This window comes from Mirounga leonina, unplaced genomic scaffold (assembly GCF_011800145.1).
Source record: "Mirounga leonina isolate KUSES-001 unplaced genomic scaffold, KU_Mleo_1.0 Mir_95, whole genome shotgun sequence".
Lineage (NCBI taxonomy): Eukaryota > Metazoa > Chordata > Mammalia > Carnivora > Phocidae > Mirounga > Mirounga leonina.
In genome coordinates, this window is record NW_023270865.1 from 5,835,668 (window position 1) to 5,856,749 (window position 21,082).

Genomic DNA, 21,082 nt, shown 5'->3' on the forward strand with positions numbered 1-21,082 from the left:
CGGTCCATGGCGACCATGGCGATCACAGCTCCTGTCCTCTCTCCATGGATAGCAAAGCAGACAGCCCAGGATCTTTTAAGTCATCAAATTGAAGAGAAAATGCACACTGTTACTTCTGTGTGTGTTACGGAACCTGGACTGGATCACTTGAAGGAAGAATCAAGCGGCACCCGGAGATCTTGGAGGCTAGGAGGTTTATTTAACGCTGGTGGGCTCAGAGGAGAATGGTCTCCAAAGGTCTGAGCCCCAAGCACAAAAAAGGGGGCAATTTATACACTTCTACTTCTGCATACTTGGCACTCTTGGTGCGTGCGTGAAGCGGGGCAGGGAGAAGAACCTGCTTGTGGGAAGCAGAGCAGGGAGAAAAACCCAGGGAGAGCCGTGGGCAAGGACTGGGACTCGCCTGCTGGCTCGGTTGGCCATCTTAGGGCACAGATTTTCCTTATCATTCCTCCCCTTTGATGCCCCTTTAAACTCCTAGTTTAGAGGGCATCATTCTGTTTGACTCTGAGGGTTGACAGCAAGGCTTGGGGTGAACACGGACTTAATCATAAACTTAACAGCACACCAGGTAGCAGAAGACCAGGACTGACTGGGGCCAGGAAAACCATGGTGAAATGCGCTCAGGAGTAGACAGCAGAGGGCCAGTAAAAGTTGGATCTATGACCTTAGGTAGAAGCCTCCGGGGGAAAGTCCAGTCAGGAGGTGCAGAGTCCGACTCCCAAGATGAGGGAAATCACGCCGATGAGAGCCAGGGACCATGGCTGGACTCTCCACTGGTGTGGCTCCTCGTCTAAAAGATGAGCTTTCTTCACTCTTGAGTGGTGGACCCACAGGGTGACACCTGAGACCTTGAGGACAGTAAGGGTGGTTAGAACAACTGTGTGGGGCCCTGTCCACTTGGTTTGAGGGGGTCTTTCTTCCAATCCTTGACCCAGACTGAGTCCCCTGTCTGGAAGGAGTGTACCTGAGACCCTATGGAGATCGGGGCCCATTCAATGGTGTACTTTTGTAATTTATTTAGGTTGGCCCCCAGGGCCTGAAGTTTCTCCTTTATCCCTTTATCTCCAACCTGATGCAAGTTTCCTGGAAGGCTTCCCAAGCACGGGGGAGGCTGTCCATATATTAATTCGAATGGAGAGAAACCTGATGTCCTGGGCATGCGAGCACGCAGGAGAGCTGGGGTAGCAGATCCGGCCATGGGAGGTTAGTCTCCTGACAAAACTTCGCTAAGGTTCCCTTGAGGGTGTGATTCATTTGCTCTACTTTCCCTGAACTTTGGGGCCAGTAAGCGGTGTGGCGTCTCCAGGTGATGTTGAGAGATTTGGTCAAGACTTGTACAACATCTGCCACAAATGTGGGTCCACTGTCACTGTGGATTGTTAATGGCAGGCCGAACTGGGACACGATCTCCTGCAAGAGGACTTCAGCTACTTCCCGGCTTTGCTCCGTCCTGGTCGGGAAGGCTTCGACCCACCCAGAGTATGTGCATACTATTACTAGGAGATATCTGAACCCCCCGCTCGGCTGCACATCTGTGAAGTCTACCTCTAGATCTTCGAAGGGGGCTGCTCCCATCCTCTGGACACCTGGCGGGGACCGTGGTGCAGACCGAGCATTATTTTTAGCACATGTTATGCATCGTTCACTCGGTGCTCGGCACAGTGCCGGCAGCCGATGGATGGAGTAGTGCTTCTTGAGAAGGGCCTCTAATACAGTTTGTCCCAGATGAGCGAGTCGGTGGTGTTCCTTGACTAGATGCCCTCCCGTTGCTGTTGGAACCGAGATGCGCCCGTCTGGCATCATCCACCGTCCCTTTTCAGTCAGGGTGGCTTCTGTATAGATGTTGACTCGCTTGCCGTCCCCGAGGCTGAGGGCTCGGACTAAGGCATATAATTCAGCCCGTGGAGCTGACCATCCAGCTGGTAATGCCTTAGCTTCTAGGACTTCAGTGGTTGTGGTTACTGCATAACCTGCTTTCCGGGCACCCTCTGGTAGGTAACTGCTGCCATCGCTGGACCACGTGAGCTCTGGATTCTTTTTATTTATTTATTTATTTATTTTTTTAAAGATTTTATTTATTTATTTGACAGAGAGAGAGACAGCGAGAGCAGGAACACGAGCTGGGGGAGTGGGAGAGGGAGAAGCAGGCTCCCCGCTGAGCAGGGAGCCCGATGTGGGACTCGATCCCAGGACCCTGGGATCATGACCTGAGCCGAAGGCAGACGCTTAACGACTGAGCCACCCAGGCGCCCGAGCTCTGGATTCTTTACTGTTTCGAGGGTGACCTGCGGGTTTTCACAGAGGAGCCCTTGGTATCGTGCTAGCCGAGAGTTGGAAAGGAAGCGGTGTCCCTGTGCGTTCATGAGGGACACAACTGCATGAGGGACCTTGACGTTAAGTTCTTGCCCCAGAGTAAGTCTGTCTGCCTCCTTGATGAGTAGGACTGTGGCTGCCAGCGCCCTGAGGAACAGTGGCCATCCCGCTGCCACGGGGTCCAGCTTCTTTGACAGGTAGGCAACTGGCCGTTGCCAGGGTCCAACAGTCTGTGTGAGTAGCCCAAGCACTATTTTTTCCTTTTCATGCACACAGAGATTGAAGGGTTTTTCTGCATCTGGTAGGCCCAGGGCTGGAGCCCGCCCCAGGGCGGTCTTTACCTCTGTGAAAGCGGCTTCTGCTTCCTCAGTCCAGGCAGGGGGTTCTCGATCTGGTCCCCCTAAGAGATCATAGAGGGGTCTTGCTATTGCCAAGAACCCAGGGATCCAGATGCGGCAGAATCCTGCAGCCCCCAAGAAATCTCGTAGGCCCCTTTTTGTCTGGGGCTGTGGCAGGGAGATGATGATCCTTTTCTTCTCCAACCCTAGTTCTCTCTTCCCTAGGGCGAGGAGGAAACCAAGGTGTCGGACCTGTTGTTGGCAGATTTGTGCCTTCTTCCATGAGGCTCAGTATCCTGAGTCTGACAGGAGCTGTAGGAGGGCCTTTGTGCCTTTAGTGCAGTCTTCTTGTGTGTCACTGGCAAGGAGGAGGTCATCCACATACCAGAGGAGGGTGCATGGTGTGGCCTCTCTTGGGAAGCTGGCGAGGTCCGCGGCCAGCACTTCCCCAAAGAGGGTGGTGAGTTTTTAAACCCCTGCAGGAGGTGCGTCCAAGTCAGTTGCATCTGGCGCCCTGTATCAGGGTCAGACCATTCAAAGGCAAATAGTGGCAGGCTCTGGGGAGCTAAGTGGAGGCAGAAGGCATCCTTCAAATCTAGACAAGTGAACCATCTGGCCGACGCTGGGATTTGGCTGAGGAGGGTGTATGGATTTGGCACCACTGGGTGCAGAGAGATGGTCACCTCGTTGATGGCCCGCAGGTCTTGGACTGGTCAGAATCCACCTCCTGGCTTCTTGACTGGCAGGAGTGGGGTATTCCAGGCTGACTGGCACTCAATTAGAATACCTGCTTCTTTGAGTTTGGTCAGATGTTCTTGGATGCCGATCTTAGCTTCTTGTGGAAGGGGATATTGCCTTTGCCTCTGAGGTTGGGCCCCTGGGATCAGTTCAAGAATGATAGGGGCTTGATTCTGGGCTAGTCCAGGTGGGTTGTTTTCAGCCCATACTGAAGGGAAGGCGAGTCTGAATTCCGGCAGGCTGCTCGGTTGGGCCTGGGCACAGAATAGCCTCAATTCTTCTTCCCTTGGTGTGGTAATTGCTAGTATTAGAAACCCCGTCTCCTCTTGCCTTGGGTTCAGTCAGAGGCTAGTGTGTCCAGTGGGCTCAAAGGTTATCTGAGCTCTAAGCTTGGAGAGTATGTCTCGGCCCAGGAGAGGGATGGGGCAATCAGGCAGATAAAGGAATTTGTGTCAGACCTTGTGGCCCCCAAGTCTGCACCGACGAGCCTGGCAAAAGGGCTGTTGTATTGCCCACGTCCCGGTGGCCCCGAGGATGGTCGCAGTCCTTTTGCTGAAAGGTGCCACTGGGGAGGTGACAACAGAGTGCTCGGCCCCAGTATCAACCATAAAAGTCACTGGTTGGCCCCCCACCTTCATTTTGACCATGGGCTCATGGGGGCCAAGGAGAAAAGAGCCCAGTCTCCCTCAGTCTGAGTCCATTCCTGCAAGGCCTATGAGGTCCTCCTCTCGGGTTCTTCCTTGCAGCAGCTGGGCTTTTGAGCCTTTCCCCGGTTGGGACATTAGTTTTTCCAATGCCCTTTCTCTTTACAGTAGGCACATTGATCCCTTGTCAAGGGGGTTCTGGGCTTCCCCCCTTTCAGTGGTTGGAGTCTCCCCATCTTTGTGTTGTCCTTTTCTTTCAGGGCGACGGCAAGGAGGCTGACTTTCTTTTTCATCTTTTTGTCGGCCTCCCGTTCAGCTGTGACCTCCCTGTTCATGTAGACCTTATTGGCAATCTCTATTAGTTGGGTAATGTTCATCCTGGCAAAACCCTCTAGTTTCTGAAGTTTTTTTCTGATGTCTGGAGCAGCCTGAGCCACAAAGGAGGTGTTTATCATCTGTTGGCTTTCCTGTGTCTTGGGGTCAAATGGAGTGTATATCCTGTAGCCTTCACATAATCTCTCGTAGTAGTCCCCGGGGGACTCCCCTGGTTGTTGAGTTACCAACGATACCTTAGTCATGTTCATGGGTTTTAGCTCCTGCCCGGATACCCCAGAGGGGGGCCTCCTGGTACCGGCAGATGTGGGCCTGTCCCTCGGTTGTGATGAAGTCCCATGCTGGGCGAGCGCGCTTCAGGTGCAGCCGTATTAGCCCAGGCAACAGGGTCAATGACCCCCGCTGGTGCGTGCTCTTCCAGGTACTGCTGTGCACCTTTCATCATTCTCCTCCTTTCCTCTGTGTTAAACAGAGTGTGGAGTAACTGCTGGCAGTCTTCCCAGGCTCGCTGATGAGTCTGGAATAGGGATTCTATGAGGTCTACCACAGCCTGTGGTTTCTCAGAGTAGGATGGGGTATTATGTTTCCAGTTGAGGAGGTCGGTGGTGAAGAAGTGCTGATAAGACATCATGGAATGGCTGGGTTGGACCATCCTGTCTTCATCATGCCTCTCGGGTTCCCGTGTCTCTCGTACCAGCATTTGGAGGGTGCCTGTGTCGGCCTGGGGGGCAGCCTGGCTGCTGGTCCTGGAGAAAGTGGATCCTCTGGGCATTGGGGCGCAGGTGAAACTGATGGTGGCGGAGAGTCTGGAGCCGAAGGGCCAGGTGTAGATGGTCTTGGGGGTGCATACGGTAGGGGCAGGATCAGTTTGTCCTCGGGATCTCCGGCTAGGATTTGTGGGCTTTTGCTGATTTTCTTTAGGTCACTTGGATGAGGTGATTAAGTCCCTGGCCTGTCCCTGCCTATTGCAAGCGAATTGCACCCACGGGGGAAGGGTCTGAGCAATTCCTAGCCAGGAGTCAATGTACAGAAACTGGTCAGGGTGTCCTGGTTCTTCTGTTACGGCTTGCCATACTCGACAAATTGTTGGGATTGCCAGGGTTCATCCTGACTCCATAGTCTTCTGAAAACCCCTTCCTGAAATTTTTGATCATGGTCTCTAGAACCGTAGGTTTACTCTGCCCTGACCCCATGGTGATGTCCCCGTGTGCGATGGTGCAGAGACAGACAAAGCGGGGGTACCTCCTGGGGTGAGGAGACCAATCAGATGCCCATCTGGCCGTGCCCTGAAGGAGCTTAGGTGAGGCTTAGCCATAGCGGTCTCAGCGTTGGGACTTATGATCGGAAACTATTCCAATGCCGCCATAGACTGTACGCCGTTCACCACGGAATCGCAGACCAGCCCACTCAGACTCCGTAGATTTCTGGAGACCTTAAGGGTGCCCACCCGTTGAGTCACAGAATCAGTCTGCTTGAGGAAGCCAGGTCGGACTGCACATTCAGTCACACATTCACACTCCAGAAATTAATTACATTCCCTCCCTGGGAATCCCTACCTGTGAGACCTCTAAGAGGTCTCTGGGAGGTGATCAGGCTCCCCTTCCACCCCAGTGGGAGTGAGCCTGTCTGGGCCCTGGAGCCCCAGGCCTTACCAGAATCCAACATCGGGACCAGGTCCTCACCTGCCAAGTCTCCTCGAGTCCGGCAGGAACAGCGGAGTGGGGCCGGCCCAAGGTGACCGGGGCAGGAGACTGCCGAAAATTAAGCAGGGCCCACCTTCTCTGTTACGATCCCTCATCCCATCACCACCCCACCAAGTTGCCCTGAAACTGGTGGCAACAATGGGCCAGCATGTTTGGGTGTTCCAGTCAGGGAACCAAATGTTATGGAACCTGGACTGGATCACCTGTCGGAAGAACCAAGCAGCACTCCGAGATCTTGGAGGATAGGAGGTTTATTTAAGGCTGGTGGGCTCAGAGGAGAATGGTCTCCAAAGGTCTGAGCCCTGAGCACAAACAAAAGGGGGCAATTTATAAACTTCTACTTCCGCATACGTGGCACTTTCGGCGTGTGCGTGAAGCGGGGCAGGGAGAAGAAACCAGAATGGTGCGCGCAGGAAGCAGAGCAGGGAGAGGAACCCAGAAAAGCCCCAGGGCAGGGGCTGGGACTCTCCTGCTGGCTCAGTCAGCCATCTTAAGACACAGATTTTCCTTATCATGTGTATTAAATTACACTCTGGCTTCTGAACATTTTTTAACTTCCGTTTTCAGATACATGTAACCAAAGCTGATCTTTGCCATAAATATTAGACTAGAAGCCAAGCATAAATGCAAAATACTCATTTTCCAACAGGGTATGATGAACATGGCTTTAAAAGGCCAGACGATTTTGTGTGGTTTATGGCTTGAGTTCTACTCACCACACTACCCAAACTTTTGGTGTGGGTTTTCTGAAAACAAACAAACAAAAAATAAACAAGAAATCAACCACACACCAGAAAAAAACAAAACAAAACAAAAAACTCCAGGACACTCCTTCACTCTGACTATGCAAGATGAAACTTAATTGCACAGTATTTCTTTAGTGGTTAATGATATACATAAAGTTAATGATGTATATAAAGTGACACTTCTAATTCTTTTTCTCTGAACAGAATCCTGACAGCATTTTGAGCTGGAGGCTCTAGGGAAACAAGACATGGTGAAGCCTAATGGTACACCCGCCTCTTGGTCTGCCTTCTCATGACCAGGAACTCGGACTGGCAGACTGGGTGAACGTCTGTGTCACATTGTCCACCTTATGAGAACATTTTTAAATCGGTTTTCATCTTGGCAACTGGATAGGAGTTTGTTGTTTTTTTTTTTAATTTGGAATTTTAATTATGTACATAAATAGCAACTTGAGAACGAGGAGTTCTAAGGCTAGACATTATCTCTAGGTGAAAGGATTTCCGATTAGTCCACTTGCAATATGGCATCACCCAAGATAACAAAGAAGCCTAGTATAGTTTGTCCTGAAGAAGAAAGCCAATTTACTATATTCAGTACTGACTTCTCTGCCATTTCTCTGTAGAAATACTGGTTTACTGCATGGAGTTTCCAATGTTTACCTATAACTGATTAAAATGGGCAGAGCATGGAGCATTCTATTTATTTCCAGGTGAATTCTTCACATTTCCTGGCTGGACAAATACGATGGCTTGTTGTGGATAATAAAGAGAGGCAGCAAGTCCCATGAATCCAGGTGGATACACCAGCTTCTTTATTTTTGAACCTCTAGCCAAAAGAAGTCCAACAATGCCAGCAAAACCAATAACACCAAGTCTTGGAAAAAAACCAGGAGGTGCATTTTGGAGATATTCATAGCTGCCTAACCCCCATTGAACCAAGCTCTGCATCCTGGGCTTAGTTTGTGAGTACATTTCCTGACACCAACTTGTATATGGCTCGCAGTAATGTCGGAGATGTGAAATGCTTTCTTCAAGTGGGGTCCTTGGCTCCTCCACATATTTAGATTGACCCTCAGGGACGGAGTAGAGTGAAAGCTCATTAACTTTCACGGAAGTTTTGTGAGGTGAGTCCTTTTTAGGTGATGCATAGACTCTGAAGGTGAGCAGACTCAGGCTGGCTGGCCCCACAGACCTCTGAATTACCTTGAACATGCTGCTGGCAGAGGTGGCTCCGACGGGGTGACCTGGATAGGAGTTTTAATCTAAATGAATAGGAGTTTTGATAATGGCCCCATCATCTGAATTAACGCACGTAAAGCGTCAGAAGAAAGTAGGCATTTAAAATGGTGTTAGTTTGGGGGCACCTGGGTGGCTCAATTAGTTAAGCATCCAGCTCTTGGTCTCTGCTCTTGGTTTCGGCTCACGTCCTGATCTCAGGGTCCTGGGATTGGGCCCTGGGTTGGGCTCCACACTCAGCAGGGAGCCGGCTCGAGATTCTCTCCCCACTCACATACTCTTCCTCTCTCAAAAAAATAAATAAATCTTAAAAAATTAAAATAAAACAGTGTTAGTATGTACTGTTGCTCCTTACCAGGATTACAGTCACTGCTACAGTTGTTCCTGGAGAAACATTCTGCAGATGGGTGTGCTCTGAATTTCAGACGAGCATTTGATGTATGGCAAGGTCCTTCGGATGTTTTTAGTTCCCTGGCATGTGCCCAGCTCACCGCATGTTTCCAGAGCAGACATCTGTCTCCATGGTCCCTGATTCAATAGCAGTTAACTCAGCACCTTCCACCAGCTTTAATTCACTTTCCAAAGGTTAACAGGTAAAGGAACAGGCTCAGAAAAGGTCTAAATCATGTTTCTATTTTTCCAGATGGATGACTTTAACAAAAGAGCATGACTCTGTTGTATATAAGAGCAGTTAAGTTTTGCTTTTTATTTCAGGACATATCTGTAGATTAAGATTTTTTTCTTCCAGATTTTCAAAGGGAAGTGAGGAAGTCGTATTTTCTTTGTAAGAAGTTTCTAAGTAAAATATGTGAACTCTATATCACAAGACCTACTATAGCTACAGGACTTTGTTGCATAGATGGACTGTTTCCTCAAGTGCACCCTTGTTTAACAGCAACCACAGATAAATAAGTTAGAACTGTGGCAGGTTCTTGCTCACCTGCATCTTTTGCCTAACTGATGGTCAAAGGGATGGACTGGTGAGGGTCAACTTGAAGCTGGACTAGAAGATTCCAGAGGATGAATGTGACTTGACCCATGGTAATATAACCCGATAATCCCCCACATCCAAAAATTTGGGAACACTAATGTTATTCACGCAGTGATGAGGGTCCCTTAGTGATGCACGGAATTACTTCCATAATTCTGGACCCAGGATCCAGCACTTGTTACAATTCCATGGGACAAAGTCATTGACTATTAAGCCCATATTAGAAAACCCTATGTCTCACTTTCCCTTACTGACAAATAACTGGCTTGGTCTGGGGAAAGAAGGGGAACCAGAGCACAGAGAATGCTTAAGTATAAATCTTTTATCAGAATTCCAGAGCTTGACACCACTCACTAGGAATGTTCTGTCTTGGGGAAGAAGAGGTGAATTTTTATAGAGCCCTGACAACTAGGTCAGCCTAAGTTTAGCTAGTTTCTGGAATAGTTGGTCGAAGATGATTCTCAAAAGAAAAAGGAATTTTTTTTTTTTGAGCCGATCAGCATCTGTTTGGGCAATTTGTGTCCAGAAAGAAGGGGTGGGATGCAACAGTTGTGGGGTCAAGATATTAAAGCTAACAAATTTAAAAACAGCCAGCAGATCATATTAATGGGTGTCTCAGAGATGAGTCCTGACTTTCGCACTCAAGGACCAGAGCAGTATCCAAGCATTTGGAGGAGGCTGCATGCTCTGCTGACAGCAATGAAGACACATTTCAGGAGACTAGGGAGGTGAGGGTTGATGGAGTTGAACAAAGGAAGGAAGGAAGACCAAGTAACCCACTGCTTGTTTTCTCATCCTTCAGTGAACGATCACTGATGGCTGTTTCATGTGTGTGAGTCCTGTGCGGGGCGTTGGGGGCGCTGCAGTGAGCGGGACCCTCACAGAAGTCCCTGTGGTTCTGGAACCTTCGTGGGGCAGAGTCAGAGGCAACCTGCAGAGTCGTAGACAGCGCTTGGGTGGCCGTGAGGCACCGACGAAGGAGCCTCTGGTTATGGGAAGGTCAGGTGGGAGGGAGTCAGGCGCCGGGGCTGTCCCCAGAGCTCGGCAGGAGGAGCACAGAGAGGGCTAGCACACTGACTACGACAGCCAGCCTCAGGACTGCGTCCGCACGCAACGTCCTGTCCAGGAAGACGGAGGCTCTTCCCGCTGACGGCTGGAAGCTCCATGGGCTGCAGGCAGAGTCCAGACAACTGGAAATAATTGCTAAGAGATGAATAGAGAAACGAGTGCAAAGGAGCGCAGAGCAGAGCAGCTTTGCAAGAGAAACAAGCATAAAACGGACGAAGCATTTGAAGCTCTGCAATTTACCCCAATACTGGAAACAGCAATTTCCTTAGGTTCTTGGATTTAGCCCCCAGGGCAGCATAATTGAAACTGATAGCAGGGTAGCACAGTGTTCCCTTTGAACCTCACACGTGGGAATGATTTAGGAACTGAATTGTGTTACAAATGTCACATGAACCTCTCGGGTTCCCTCATTTGGCTCAGTTTCAAACAGCCGTATGCTCTCTGCAGGCCTGGGAAGCTGCTTTGGTGGGAGAGTGGATTACCAAGCTGCAAGACCAGGGAGGGGGTCTATTAGGTCAGATCACTTACAAATTAGTGTGAATATTCCTTGAGAAATGGATTGGGATAAATACTGTTTGGAATGCCACAGGGGCGATCGTATGCGTCAGCTGCCTGGTGCAAGATCTTGCAGTTCTGCATTATTGTAGAAAGATTGTGAACGCACACACTTAGGCTTTTATCTCTAGAGACATCATGGGATTTAGAAGCCAAGGAACCCCAAATTACAGGGCTGGTTCCAAGGTGGACTCTCCTACCATCTCAATAAGTTAATAAATCCCTCTGAGACCCTGGTCTGTCTCTGTACATTCAGGGAGCCAAACTCTATGATACCTGAGATGTCCCTCCTACAATAACTGCTATGGTTTTCCTGCTCCTTAGCATGTGGGTTATTCCAGCTTGAACTAATATTATAGACAGAGGGGGAAAAAAGCTACCAGCAAATCTTCTACTGAGATAGAAAAGTTATGTGGCATTGTTTTTGAAAATTACAAAATTCTAGGCAAACTCTTGTATTGCTTATATTCTTACTACTGATACGCCTTTTGCCAAATAGTTGATTCCTCCTTATTTTCTTTATTGTTAGGCAATAAAAAGCCTAGTAGACAGTAGAAAGGAAAATGTCGAATTCAGCAAGTTTATGCAAATTATTATTGCATTAACCTCCCTGGGCTGGCCATAACAGAGTGCCACAGGCTAGGGGCTGAAAATAGTCACGTTCTGGGGTACTGGGTGTTAGGACTTCAACAGAGGAATATTGGGGAGACATAACTTAGCCTATATTGGTTATTGCATCACAGACCTTTTACTTAGGAAACAAATTACTTTTTTTTTTTTTTTTTTGAGAGAGAGAGACAGTTGCGTGAAGAGGGGGAGGGGCAGAAGGAGAGGGAGAGAGAGAGAGAACACCAAGCAGGCTCCATGCTCAGCACAGAGCCCAATGTGGGGTTTGATCTCAGGACTCTGAGATCATGACCTGAGCCAAAATCAAGAGTTGGACACTTAACTGACTGAGCCACCCAGGCATCCCCTCTTTTTTACACTTTTATTGAAGGATAACAGGCATCAAATGAAATGCACATACTTTATGTGCATAATTTGATGACCTTTGGCATATATGTATACCTGTGAAACTATCAAAAGTATCAAGATAATGAACTCCAAAAATTTTCGTGTGTCCATTTGAAATACATGCTTCCCTTCACGACAAATAGCCCTACCTCAACCACTGAGCTGCTTGATGTCATTATACATTACTTTGCATTTCCTAGAACTTTCTGTAAGTGAAATCATACATTATACACGCTCTTTTTTTCTAGCTTCTTTTGGTGATCATAATTATTTTGAAATTTATTCATACTGTTGCATGCAATCAATAGTTTATTCCTTTTTTCTTGCAGAGTAGTATTCCGCTGTATGGATATGCCACGAGTTTTGTATTCATTTACCCGTTGTGAACCATTTGCATCTTTCCAGTTTTTGGCTATTCTGAATAAAGCTGCTATGACATTGGCATACAAGGATCCTGTGGACGTATGCTTTTCTACTCTTTAGCAAATGCCTAGGTGTGAAATAATTGGGTCGTATGGGAATGTGCATTTAACTTCTTAAGAATCCGACAAACTGCTTTCCAAAGAGATTGTACTGTCTTACGTTCCTTCAGCAGCATGAGACACTGCCCCTGCCTCCCTGTTTTTTATAGCAGTTGTAGTTTTACAACAAAACTAAGAGGGAGGAGCAGAGATCTCTTATCATCCCTGCTCCCCCCCAAAACTTCCCCCATTATCAACATCCCTTGGTCTTAGCCTAGGATGAACCTTCACTGACACAGCATTATCACCCAAAGTCCATGGTTTACATTAAGATTCACTCTTGGGCAAATATATAATGGCATATTTCCATTATTATAATAGCATACAGAATATTTTCACTGCCCCCAAAATCCTCAGTGCTCTGCCTATTGCCCTCCCCCCACTCCCCCTTCCCCCACAAACACTGATATTTGTACTGCCTCCATAGTTTTGCCTTTTCCAGAATGCCGTGAGTTGGTATCATTCAGTGTGTAGCCTTTTCAGATTGGCTTCTTTCACTTAGCAGTATGTACTTATGTTTCCTCCATGTCTTTTCATGACTTGATAGCTCATTTCTTTTTAGTGCTGATTAATATTCTATTGTCTGGATGTACTACTGTTTACTTATCCGTTCACCTACTGAAAGACATGCTTGCTGTTTTCAAGTTCGGGTGGTTATGAGTAAAGCTGCTATAAACATGCGTGTACAGGTTTTTGCATGGACATGTTTTCAGCTCCTTTGGGTAAATACCAAGGAGTGTGACTGCCAGATTGTAGGGCAAGGGTCTGTTTAGTTTTGTAAGAAGCCGCAAGACAGTCTTCCGAAGTAATTGTAGGCATTTGTGTTCCCCAGCGATAAATGAGAGTTCCTGTTGCTCCGCATCCCTGCCAGCATTTGGTGCCGTCAGTGTGCTGGATTTGGGTGATTCGAGTAAGTGTGCACTGGTCTGGCATTTTCACTTGCGTTTCCCTGATGGCTCCATGTGGAGCATCTTTTCATGGCCTAATTTGCCATCTGTATACCTTTGGTGACGTGTCTATTAATGTCTTTGGCCCATTTTTTAATCAGGTTGTTTGTTCTCTTACCGTTGAGTTTTAGGAGTTCTTAGTCTATTTGGGAGAATAGTCCTTTATCAGATGTGTCTTTTGCAAATATTTTTTTCCAGCCTGCTGTTCGTCTTTTAATTCTCTCGATACGGTCTTTTGTGGAGTGGAAGTGTTTAATTTCCATGCAGTCCAGCTCATCTGTGACTTTTTTCATGGATCGTGTCTCTGGTTTGTATCTGAGAGCCACTGCGTGCCCCGGGTCGTCTGGATTTCCTCCCATGTGATGTTCTGGGAGCTTCAGTCCTGTGTTTTACACTGAAGCCTGTGATACATTCTGAACTAATTTTGTGAAGGGTTTGAGTCCCGTGTCTAGTTTCATTTTTCTCATTGTGCTTATAATTTGCATTTGTCTAATGAGTAGTGATGGTCTACTGATTTTCAGGGGCATCTGGAGATCCCTGGTCGGTTCCCCTCTGTGGGCAATAGGGCAGCACCAGCTTTGACGAAACAAAAGAGGTGGGGCAGGGGGCGCCGTCCGGGGTCCACAGCTGGCCGTGAGCATTCTTCCAGAAATCCAGCATGGGGGCGCCAAGTCTGGTGCCACGGTTTCCGCCCAAAACGCAGCAAAGGGCCACATCCTCCCTCTCTTTCCAAGGCACTCCTGACCAAAATCAGCCATATAAACAAACAAAACACCAAGTGGAAAAAAAATTGGCACCTACAGATTATAATTTTTATCATAAAGCAAGCTTCTAGAAATTTAAGTCATGTAAAAAATAGGTGCTCTTTTATATATATATTTTTAAGAGCTCGTGCACACTCACACACGAGAGAGAGAGAGAGACTGGGAGGGGCAGAGAGAGAGAGAATCTCAAGCAGACTCCACAACGAGCACAGAGCCTGACACGGGGCTCGATCTCATGACCTGAGCCGAAATCAAGAGTTGAACGCTTACTGACTGAGCCACCCAAGCACCCCCCAAAATAGGCATTCTTAAAGAGATGCATTAATGTCATCATCCTTCTGTGACTTTGTTCTTCCAGAAGGATCTGTGGCAAGGTCCATAAGTGGAAGAGAAGAGGCTTAGAGGCAAGTTCTTCCCTCAACTGTGAACTTACCTTCTGATATTTTCTGACCATTCCCCGCCCTCCCAACCTTTTATAAATTGTTTCTTCTTCTGGGGGTCACGATTGACAGAATGAAGATACTCCCTGGATTTAATAGGCACTATTTTTCCCTTATGCAGAAAAGTGTAGGCCCTACTGAAAAATTTCAACTTAGCTATTTTTAGTTGCATAGACTATATAATCCTCATAAAGATGTCAGTTGGCCCCAGCCTCCCCGGGCACCTGCACACGTGATCCATTTGACTAATGACAAAGTATCTGCATATGGAGAGCATCATGAATCTTTCACATGTTATAATAAAATGTTATCAGTGCAGCAGAAAGTACTTTTATCAGTAGATGGCGTTGACCCTGGGGAGTCAAGACGACTAAAGTATAAAACAGTGACAGCACGTGTGAGATCTGCTCTCGCTCTCGCTTACCTTGAGCACAGTTTCAGTGTGATGGTGGACGCTTCTGGTGGTGGCTGCTGGGATGCCCCCTGGAAGCTTTGTCCAACCGGCCCCCGTGGGGGGCTGTCCAGCTCTGGAGGCTTCAGACAAAATCGGGAAAGGCCAGAGGTTTATGAATTGCTTCCATTTTGTTAAACCATGGACCAAAGAATCAAGAAGTGGAAAACAGGTGGATGTGGGGTAGCAGGTGATGCTTGTGGAATATTCTAGCAACATCTGCCGGGATTATCCCCAGACCCAGGTGCTGCAAACACTAGCCTGCGTCAGGAATGGGGTAGGAGGGAGTGGTTGCTGCTCACAGCGAACCCGGGAGGAGGCAGCCTCCCTGCATGCTGGCCCCTTGCCTGGAGAAGCAGCTCCATCTCTCAGGGGCCCCCAGAACGTGGTATCTGGGAGCACCAAAGGGGCACAGCTTAGAGGGAGATGTCAGGGTGTGGGGACTTCTGCTGCAGATCCAAGTGAGGTCGTGGCGCTCCCTGCGGGCCTCTGGCCCCCTCGGCTCAGGATGGACTCGGCAGAGCCCTGGGGCCCATGTCTCGGGCACCTGCACACATCTGCCTAGTTCTGCACCTGTGGATGGAATCGTTCAGGGAGGGAAGGGTGGACATAAGGGAATAAAAGAACAAGACGGGACGAGGAAGCAGAGAAGGAAGAAGAACTTAGCTTTGATCCTGTCGCCCACGTGATCACTGCAGGGTGGGGCATCTCCAGCCTCGGTGACAGTGACCCATGCTGCCTGCAGAACCCCTGCAACCCTAGCTCCAGCCCCCTATGAGTCACATCAGCACCCAGACAAATGTGACTCAGTGGAGGCCACCAAGGTCAGGGATGGGCAGCAACCCCTGAATCCAGGTGTGCGAGGAAGACAGGTGGACCTCGGGGGCTGTTGGCAGAGCCAGTGACATGGGTGCCAGGGTGGGAAATGTAAAGATCCCCTGCCCCTTATGATCAACTCCCTGTTTAGTTTTGCTTTGCTCATGAAACCAAGGCATGTTGCCTTAGTTGCATAGATTTTAAAAGAACAAGGGAAACGCAAGAAGCGAAGACCTTCCCAGTGTTGGACAGTTGTCCAATGTCCAGATGTGTCTAAACCCCAAATTGAGCCACTTCTGTGCAGGCAGGCCTGCATGCAGCTGGGGGCGAGGAAAAGGGTGTCACTTCAGGGACTGTCCCCTAGATGGCGCCCTGAGACTATGTTTGCATTATTTTGAACTCTACATTCAAATCTTTCCAGTGCAGGTTCTTTGCACACTATAAGGTGATGCTTCACATTTCTGGTGTGGACTGGTGCATTTTGTTATTTCTTTTCCCAATGGTCAATTAAACTACGAGTTTTTAAACCAGACATTTGTGTAGATGGCCTCCTAGTTCCCCGGAAGAAGTGGGGGAAGGGACATTAACTTTGGACTTGACTGACCTGCATAACCTTGAGACAGTTGCTCACACCCTCTGATCCTCCATTTCTCCATCTACAAATTGGAGATAATAGGGCCTGGCTTCCAGAACTGCTGCAAGCATCAAATGAGATACTTTGTATAAAATTCCTTGATCAGCGTATGGCACATAAATGCTCATTAAACTGGGGTCTCGGGATTTGAATGGTGGTTCAGAACACGAAGCTTAGAGCAAGACAATCTACCGTCATTTCTATTAGCTGAGTGGTGCTGGGAAACTCCTTTGGCTTCTCTGCATCTCAGTTTCTACACCTCTACAATGGATACACCACTATTTAAGACAGTCACTTCCATACTGCTGTAAGGGTTAAACGGGTGGACGCGCATAAAGCCCAGTGCCAGCAAGGAGTGGCTGGTATAGCCATCGTGAACACACAAGCGGCGAGAAAGGTCCTTGGAAAGGCTTCAACGGCTGTCCAACCTCCGGTGCCACATCCAGGAGCGAGGGGAATCTCCTGAACGACGTAAACTAAATATTGATGCTCTATTTCTTTTGATGATTAAAAAAATACTCAAGGAGTGTTTTTTTTTTTTTTCTATTTAAGCTTTCTTTTTATTATCTTAGGGCTTTATAAAATCAAAACTTCATTTTTTTAAAATTTTATTCTTATGTTAATCCCCATACATTACATCACTAGTTTTAGATGAAGTGTTCCATGGTTCATTGTTTGTGCATAACACCCAGTGCTCCATGCAGAACGTGCCCTCCTCAATACCCACCACCAGGCTAACCCATCCTCCCACCCCCCTCCCCTCTAGAACCCTCAGTTTGTTTTTCAGAGTCCATCGTCTCTCATGGTTCGTCCACCCCTCCGATTTCCCCCGCTTCATTCTTCCCCTCCCGCTACCTTCTTCTTCTTTTTTTTTTCCTTAACATATATTGCATTATTTGTTTCAGAGGTACAGATGTGATCAAGGAGTGTTTTGAGGGCCTCTCTGTTCTACCCAGGTCGTTCCTCTTCCTTCCAACCAGTTCGTGTTTACTCACGGGGCCTCTGATGAAAGCAGGGTCCAAAAGCCATCAGCTCCTCCCAGGAGTCGGACAGAGGGGCTGGGAGTGAAGCATCCTCCTGAGTAACATGCTCCTCACGGCCCCTGGGAACGGAGCCCCCGCAGCACGAGGAAGAGGAATGAACTCATTTCACAGGGAGCACCCGCACACCCACGCCTAAAGGATACTGCGGAGTTCTCCAGAACTTTCCAATGGATTTCCAGAATGATAAAAATGGGGTTTGTCTAAGCTTGATTCCAGCGGGAGGGCCGCAGGGCCCTGTTATATCAAGCATTTGGGCAAGTGTTTCACTGATCCTTGGGGCTCGCTCAGGGCACAGGAACCTTCAGAGTTAATGGGAAATCTTTTTTTTTTTTAATTTTTAAAATTTTTTTAAAGATCTTATTTATTCATTTGACAGAAAGAGACATAGCGAGAGAGGGAACACAAGCAGGGGGAGTAGGAGAGGGAGAAGCAGGCTTCCCCGCGGAGCAGGGAGCCCGATGTGGGGCTGGATCCCAGGGTCCTGGGATCACGACCTGAGCCGAAGGCAGATGCTTAACGACTGAGCCACCCAGGCGCCTGAGTTAATGGGAAATCTTAACGCAATTTTCATCAAATACTCATCTACAACTTTGTGAGGCTTGATAGCATTTCTTTTTATTGCTGAGTAATAAATGCCCCATTCTATGGATGTACCGTAGCGTGCTTATCCATTCATCTACTGCGGGACACCTTGACAGCTTCCAGGTTTTGGTAATTACGAAAAAAGCTGCTATAAATTTCTGGGTGCCAGTTTTTGTGTGGCCATAAGTTTTAGAATCAGTTGAGAAAAACCTAGGAGGACTACTGCTGGATAATGCGATGAGGCTGCATGGAGCTTTGTAGAAATCTGCTCCCGTGTCTTCCAAGGTGGCTGCAGGACCTCGTTCCCACCAGCAGTGAATGGGAGTCCCTATTGTTCCACCATCTTTCCAGTAGTGCAACGGTCCATTATTTGGAGTTTAGCTGTCTTATTGGGTGTGTAGGGGTATGTCACTGTTGTAATCTTTTGAAAGGATTCTAGGGGCGCCCGGGTGGCTCAGTTGGATGGGCGGCGGACTCTTGATTTTGGCTCAGGTCATGATCTCAGGGTCAGGGGGTCGAGCCCCTCGTCAGGCTCCGCACTCAGTGTGGAGTCTGCTTGAGATTCTCTCTCTCCTTCTCCATCTGCCCCTCCCCACAAACACACTCTCTCTCTCTCTCTTAAATAAATAAAAAATAAATAAAATCTTTAAAAAAATAATAAACAAATAACAGGATTCCTTAACAGAAGAACAATTGCTTTAGAAGAATTTTAGCTATAATCAAAGCATTTTCACTCCTGTGGAGTGTCTCTGTTCTCCCATCCCCATACACTCACTGCTCAGGGGTCTGTGTCTTGCCTCCCCACCCTTAGTTGTTACTTGAGCCCCGGGTGGGCTTTCAGTGCTGGTGCCCACCACTTCCACTGAGCAGACCTTCATAAAGCAGCTCTTCTTCTTTAGCCTAGAATATTTGGGATTCCTGCCAAAAACTTCTGGGACACTTGTCACATCTTTCATGTCTTTATGACTTTTTCATTCTTTTCTCTCTTCCTTTGTAATTTTTTTTCAACATGACAAGTGCGCTCCTTAATCCCCATCATGTATTTCCACCATCCCCCACTCTGGTGACCATAGTGTGTTCTCTGTAGTTAAGAGTCTGTTTCTTTGTTTGTCTCTCTCTCTCACTCTCTTTTTTTTTCCTTTTGCTTGTTTGTTTTGTTTCTCAAATTCTATATATGAGTGAAATCATATGTTATTTATCTTTCTCTGACTTATTTCACTTAGCATAAAACTCTCTAGTTCTATCCATGTAGTTGCAAATGGCAATATTTCATTCTTTTTGATGGCTGAGTAATATTCCATTACATATACACACACATATATATATGCCACATCTTTATCCATTCATCAGCTGATGAACATTTGGGCTCTTTCCATAGTTTGGCTAATGTTGATAGTACTTCTATAAACACTGGGGTGCAGGTGTCCCTGTGAATCAGCATTTTTGTATTCTTTGGTTAAATACTTAGTAGTGCAAATGCTTGATCCTAGAGTAGTTTTATTTTTAACTTTTTGAGGAACCTCCATACTGTTTTCCAGAAGGACTTCACCAGTTTGCATTCCTACCAGCAGTGCAAGAGGGTCCCCTTTCTCTGCATCCTTGCCCACACCTGTTGTCAATCTTTTTACTATGAGAAGCACAATTAGAAAGTAATACTTTTAAGCTACCCCAACCAATTTAATCCTGCTAAAGGAAAAATCAAATGACATTAATATAGAATGACACTAATCAGAGTTTAATCTCTAGGGTTATTTCTGGATATGGTTGAAGTTTGCCTGGTTTTCATTACAAAACTGGCTTTCGGCTCACATTAAATTCTTTGGAAGTGATTTCCAGCTGCATGGCTGCTCAGGGTCCTTTCTCCAGATGGGACGAGTCTCCATCCAGAGCGCCTAGCCTGCAGAGGCCTGCATCTTACAGGAAGGAGAACACTGCCCTGCTTTCCCCAAGGAACGCTGTGGACCAGCAACTGGCATGAGCCCGAGGGCTCGTCACCCCTGAGCAATGAGACTGTGACTTGGGAGGCGTTCTGCCCCACGCAGCCTCACCGCCACCTGAGTTGGCGCTTCCCCGCAGGGTTGCCCAGCTCGCTGGAGGCCCATGTCTCTGCTGCTTCAGGGAGGCCTCTGTGCCCCACTCCTGCGGGGACATTCAGCAAGCCCGCTTGGGTGCATCCTGAGGGCAAGCGGTGCTTCCTTGTGTGTGTGCAGGGCGGGTGGAGGTGCCACAGGACCTGTGGAGGAGTGGACGGTGGGGGGACTCGAATCCCTGCCCCGGAGAGGCCCCTGTCCCTGGGAAGGGGCTGCCCTGTGCTCGGGGTGGACCAGGGTCTGGCCCCATGGACTTGTGGAATGATGCCAAAGAGAAGAGAAACAAAGGTGGGAAAAGTTCAGATAGTAGGGGACTATGAAAATAGGGACCCAGTGGCTCCCAAGCTGAGTGTGAGGCCAGTCCCATTTGGGAGCCAGGATGCACACATAGTTCTGTGGGTCCAATGCCGGGACTCCAGAGAGCGAGAGTTTCAGCCGAGGATGGCCTTATTTCCTTATTTATCTGCACATGGGTGAGAGTCGTGGGACTGAAAGCCCAGGAGGGTGTGTGTTTCCAGTGGAGGTTTTGGTAGAATCTGTGGGTCAGACCACCTTCCAAGTTATGGACAAAGTCTCAGCAGGGGAATCCCGTGTCTCCAGGGCCACCTACAGGATACATGAGTGGTTAACGGAAGATCAGAGGAGATTTTATGTTAAATATATATGTAGTCTGCATTCAGCTAATCATTTTGCATAAACACTCCCTTAATGCACAATGAAGGTACAGTCTTGGTAGTGTCTGAATTCACAAGTATCCTGATGCTTCTTTATGACATTTTCCTGCTTTCAGAATAAATTGGGAACATGTCTTCAGCACTGTCAAAACAGCTTCAGCATAGACTTTGCTGATGGCCATAGACTTTCTTTGGCCCCAGGATGCCTTTTACACTCCATTGGGGTTTTTTGTGCATGCATTTTTGAAATATCTCTATTATATGAGAATTCAGCATTTCTATATCAAAAGACAGCTCTGGGGCAAATAATAGGCAGAGAGAAGGTGTCACGAATGGATACAATGAACTCTGTTTGCCTCAAAGCAGCTATTCTCTACATGGAGGGCTCATGCTATAGTCTCATTGCTACAATAATCAATTTCTACATAAGTAGAGTAT

General features: G+C 47.8%; 1 protein-coding gene across 1 annotated transcript; it reads right to left on the reverse strand.

The window, feature by feature from the left end:
* Positions 1 to 7,222: 7,222 nt before the first annotated feature.
* On the reverse strand, positions 7,223 to 8,046 carry LOC118006170 (MICOS complex subunit MIC26-like). Its single transcript, XM_034998763.1, has one exon. The coding sequence runs from the start codon at positions 8,028 to 8,030 to the stop codon at positions 7,515 to 7,517; it is 516 nt and encodes a 171-aa protein (XP_034854654.1). The 5' UTR covers positions 8,031 to 8,046; the 3' UTR covers positions 7,223 to 7,514.
* Positions 8,047 to 21,082: the final 13,036 nt, after the last annotated feature.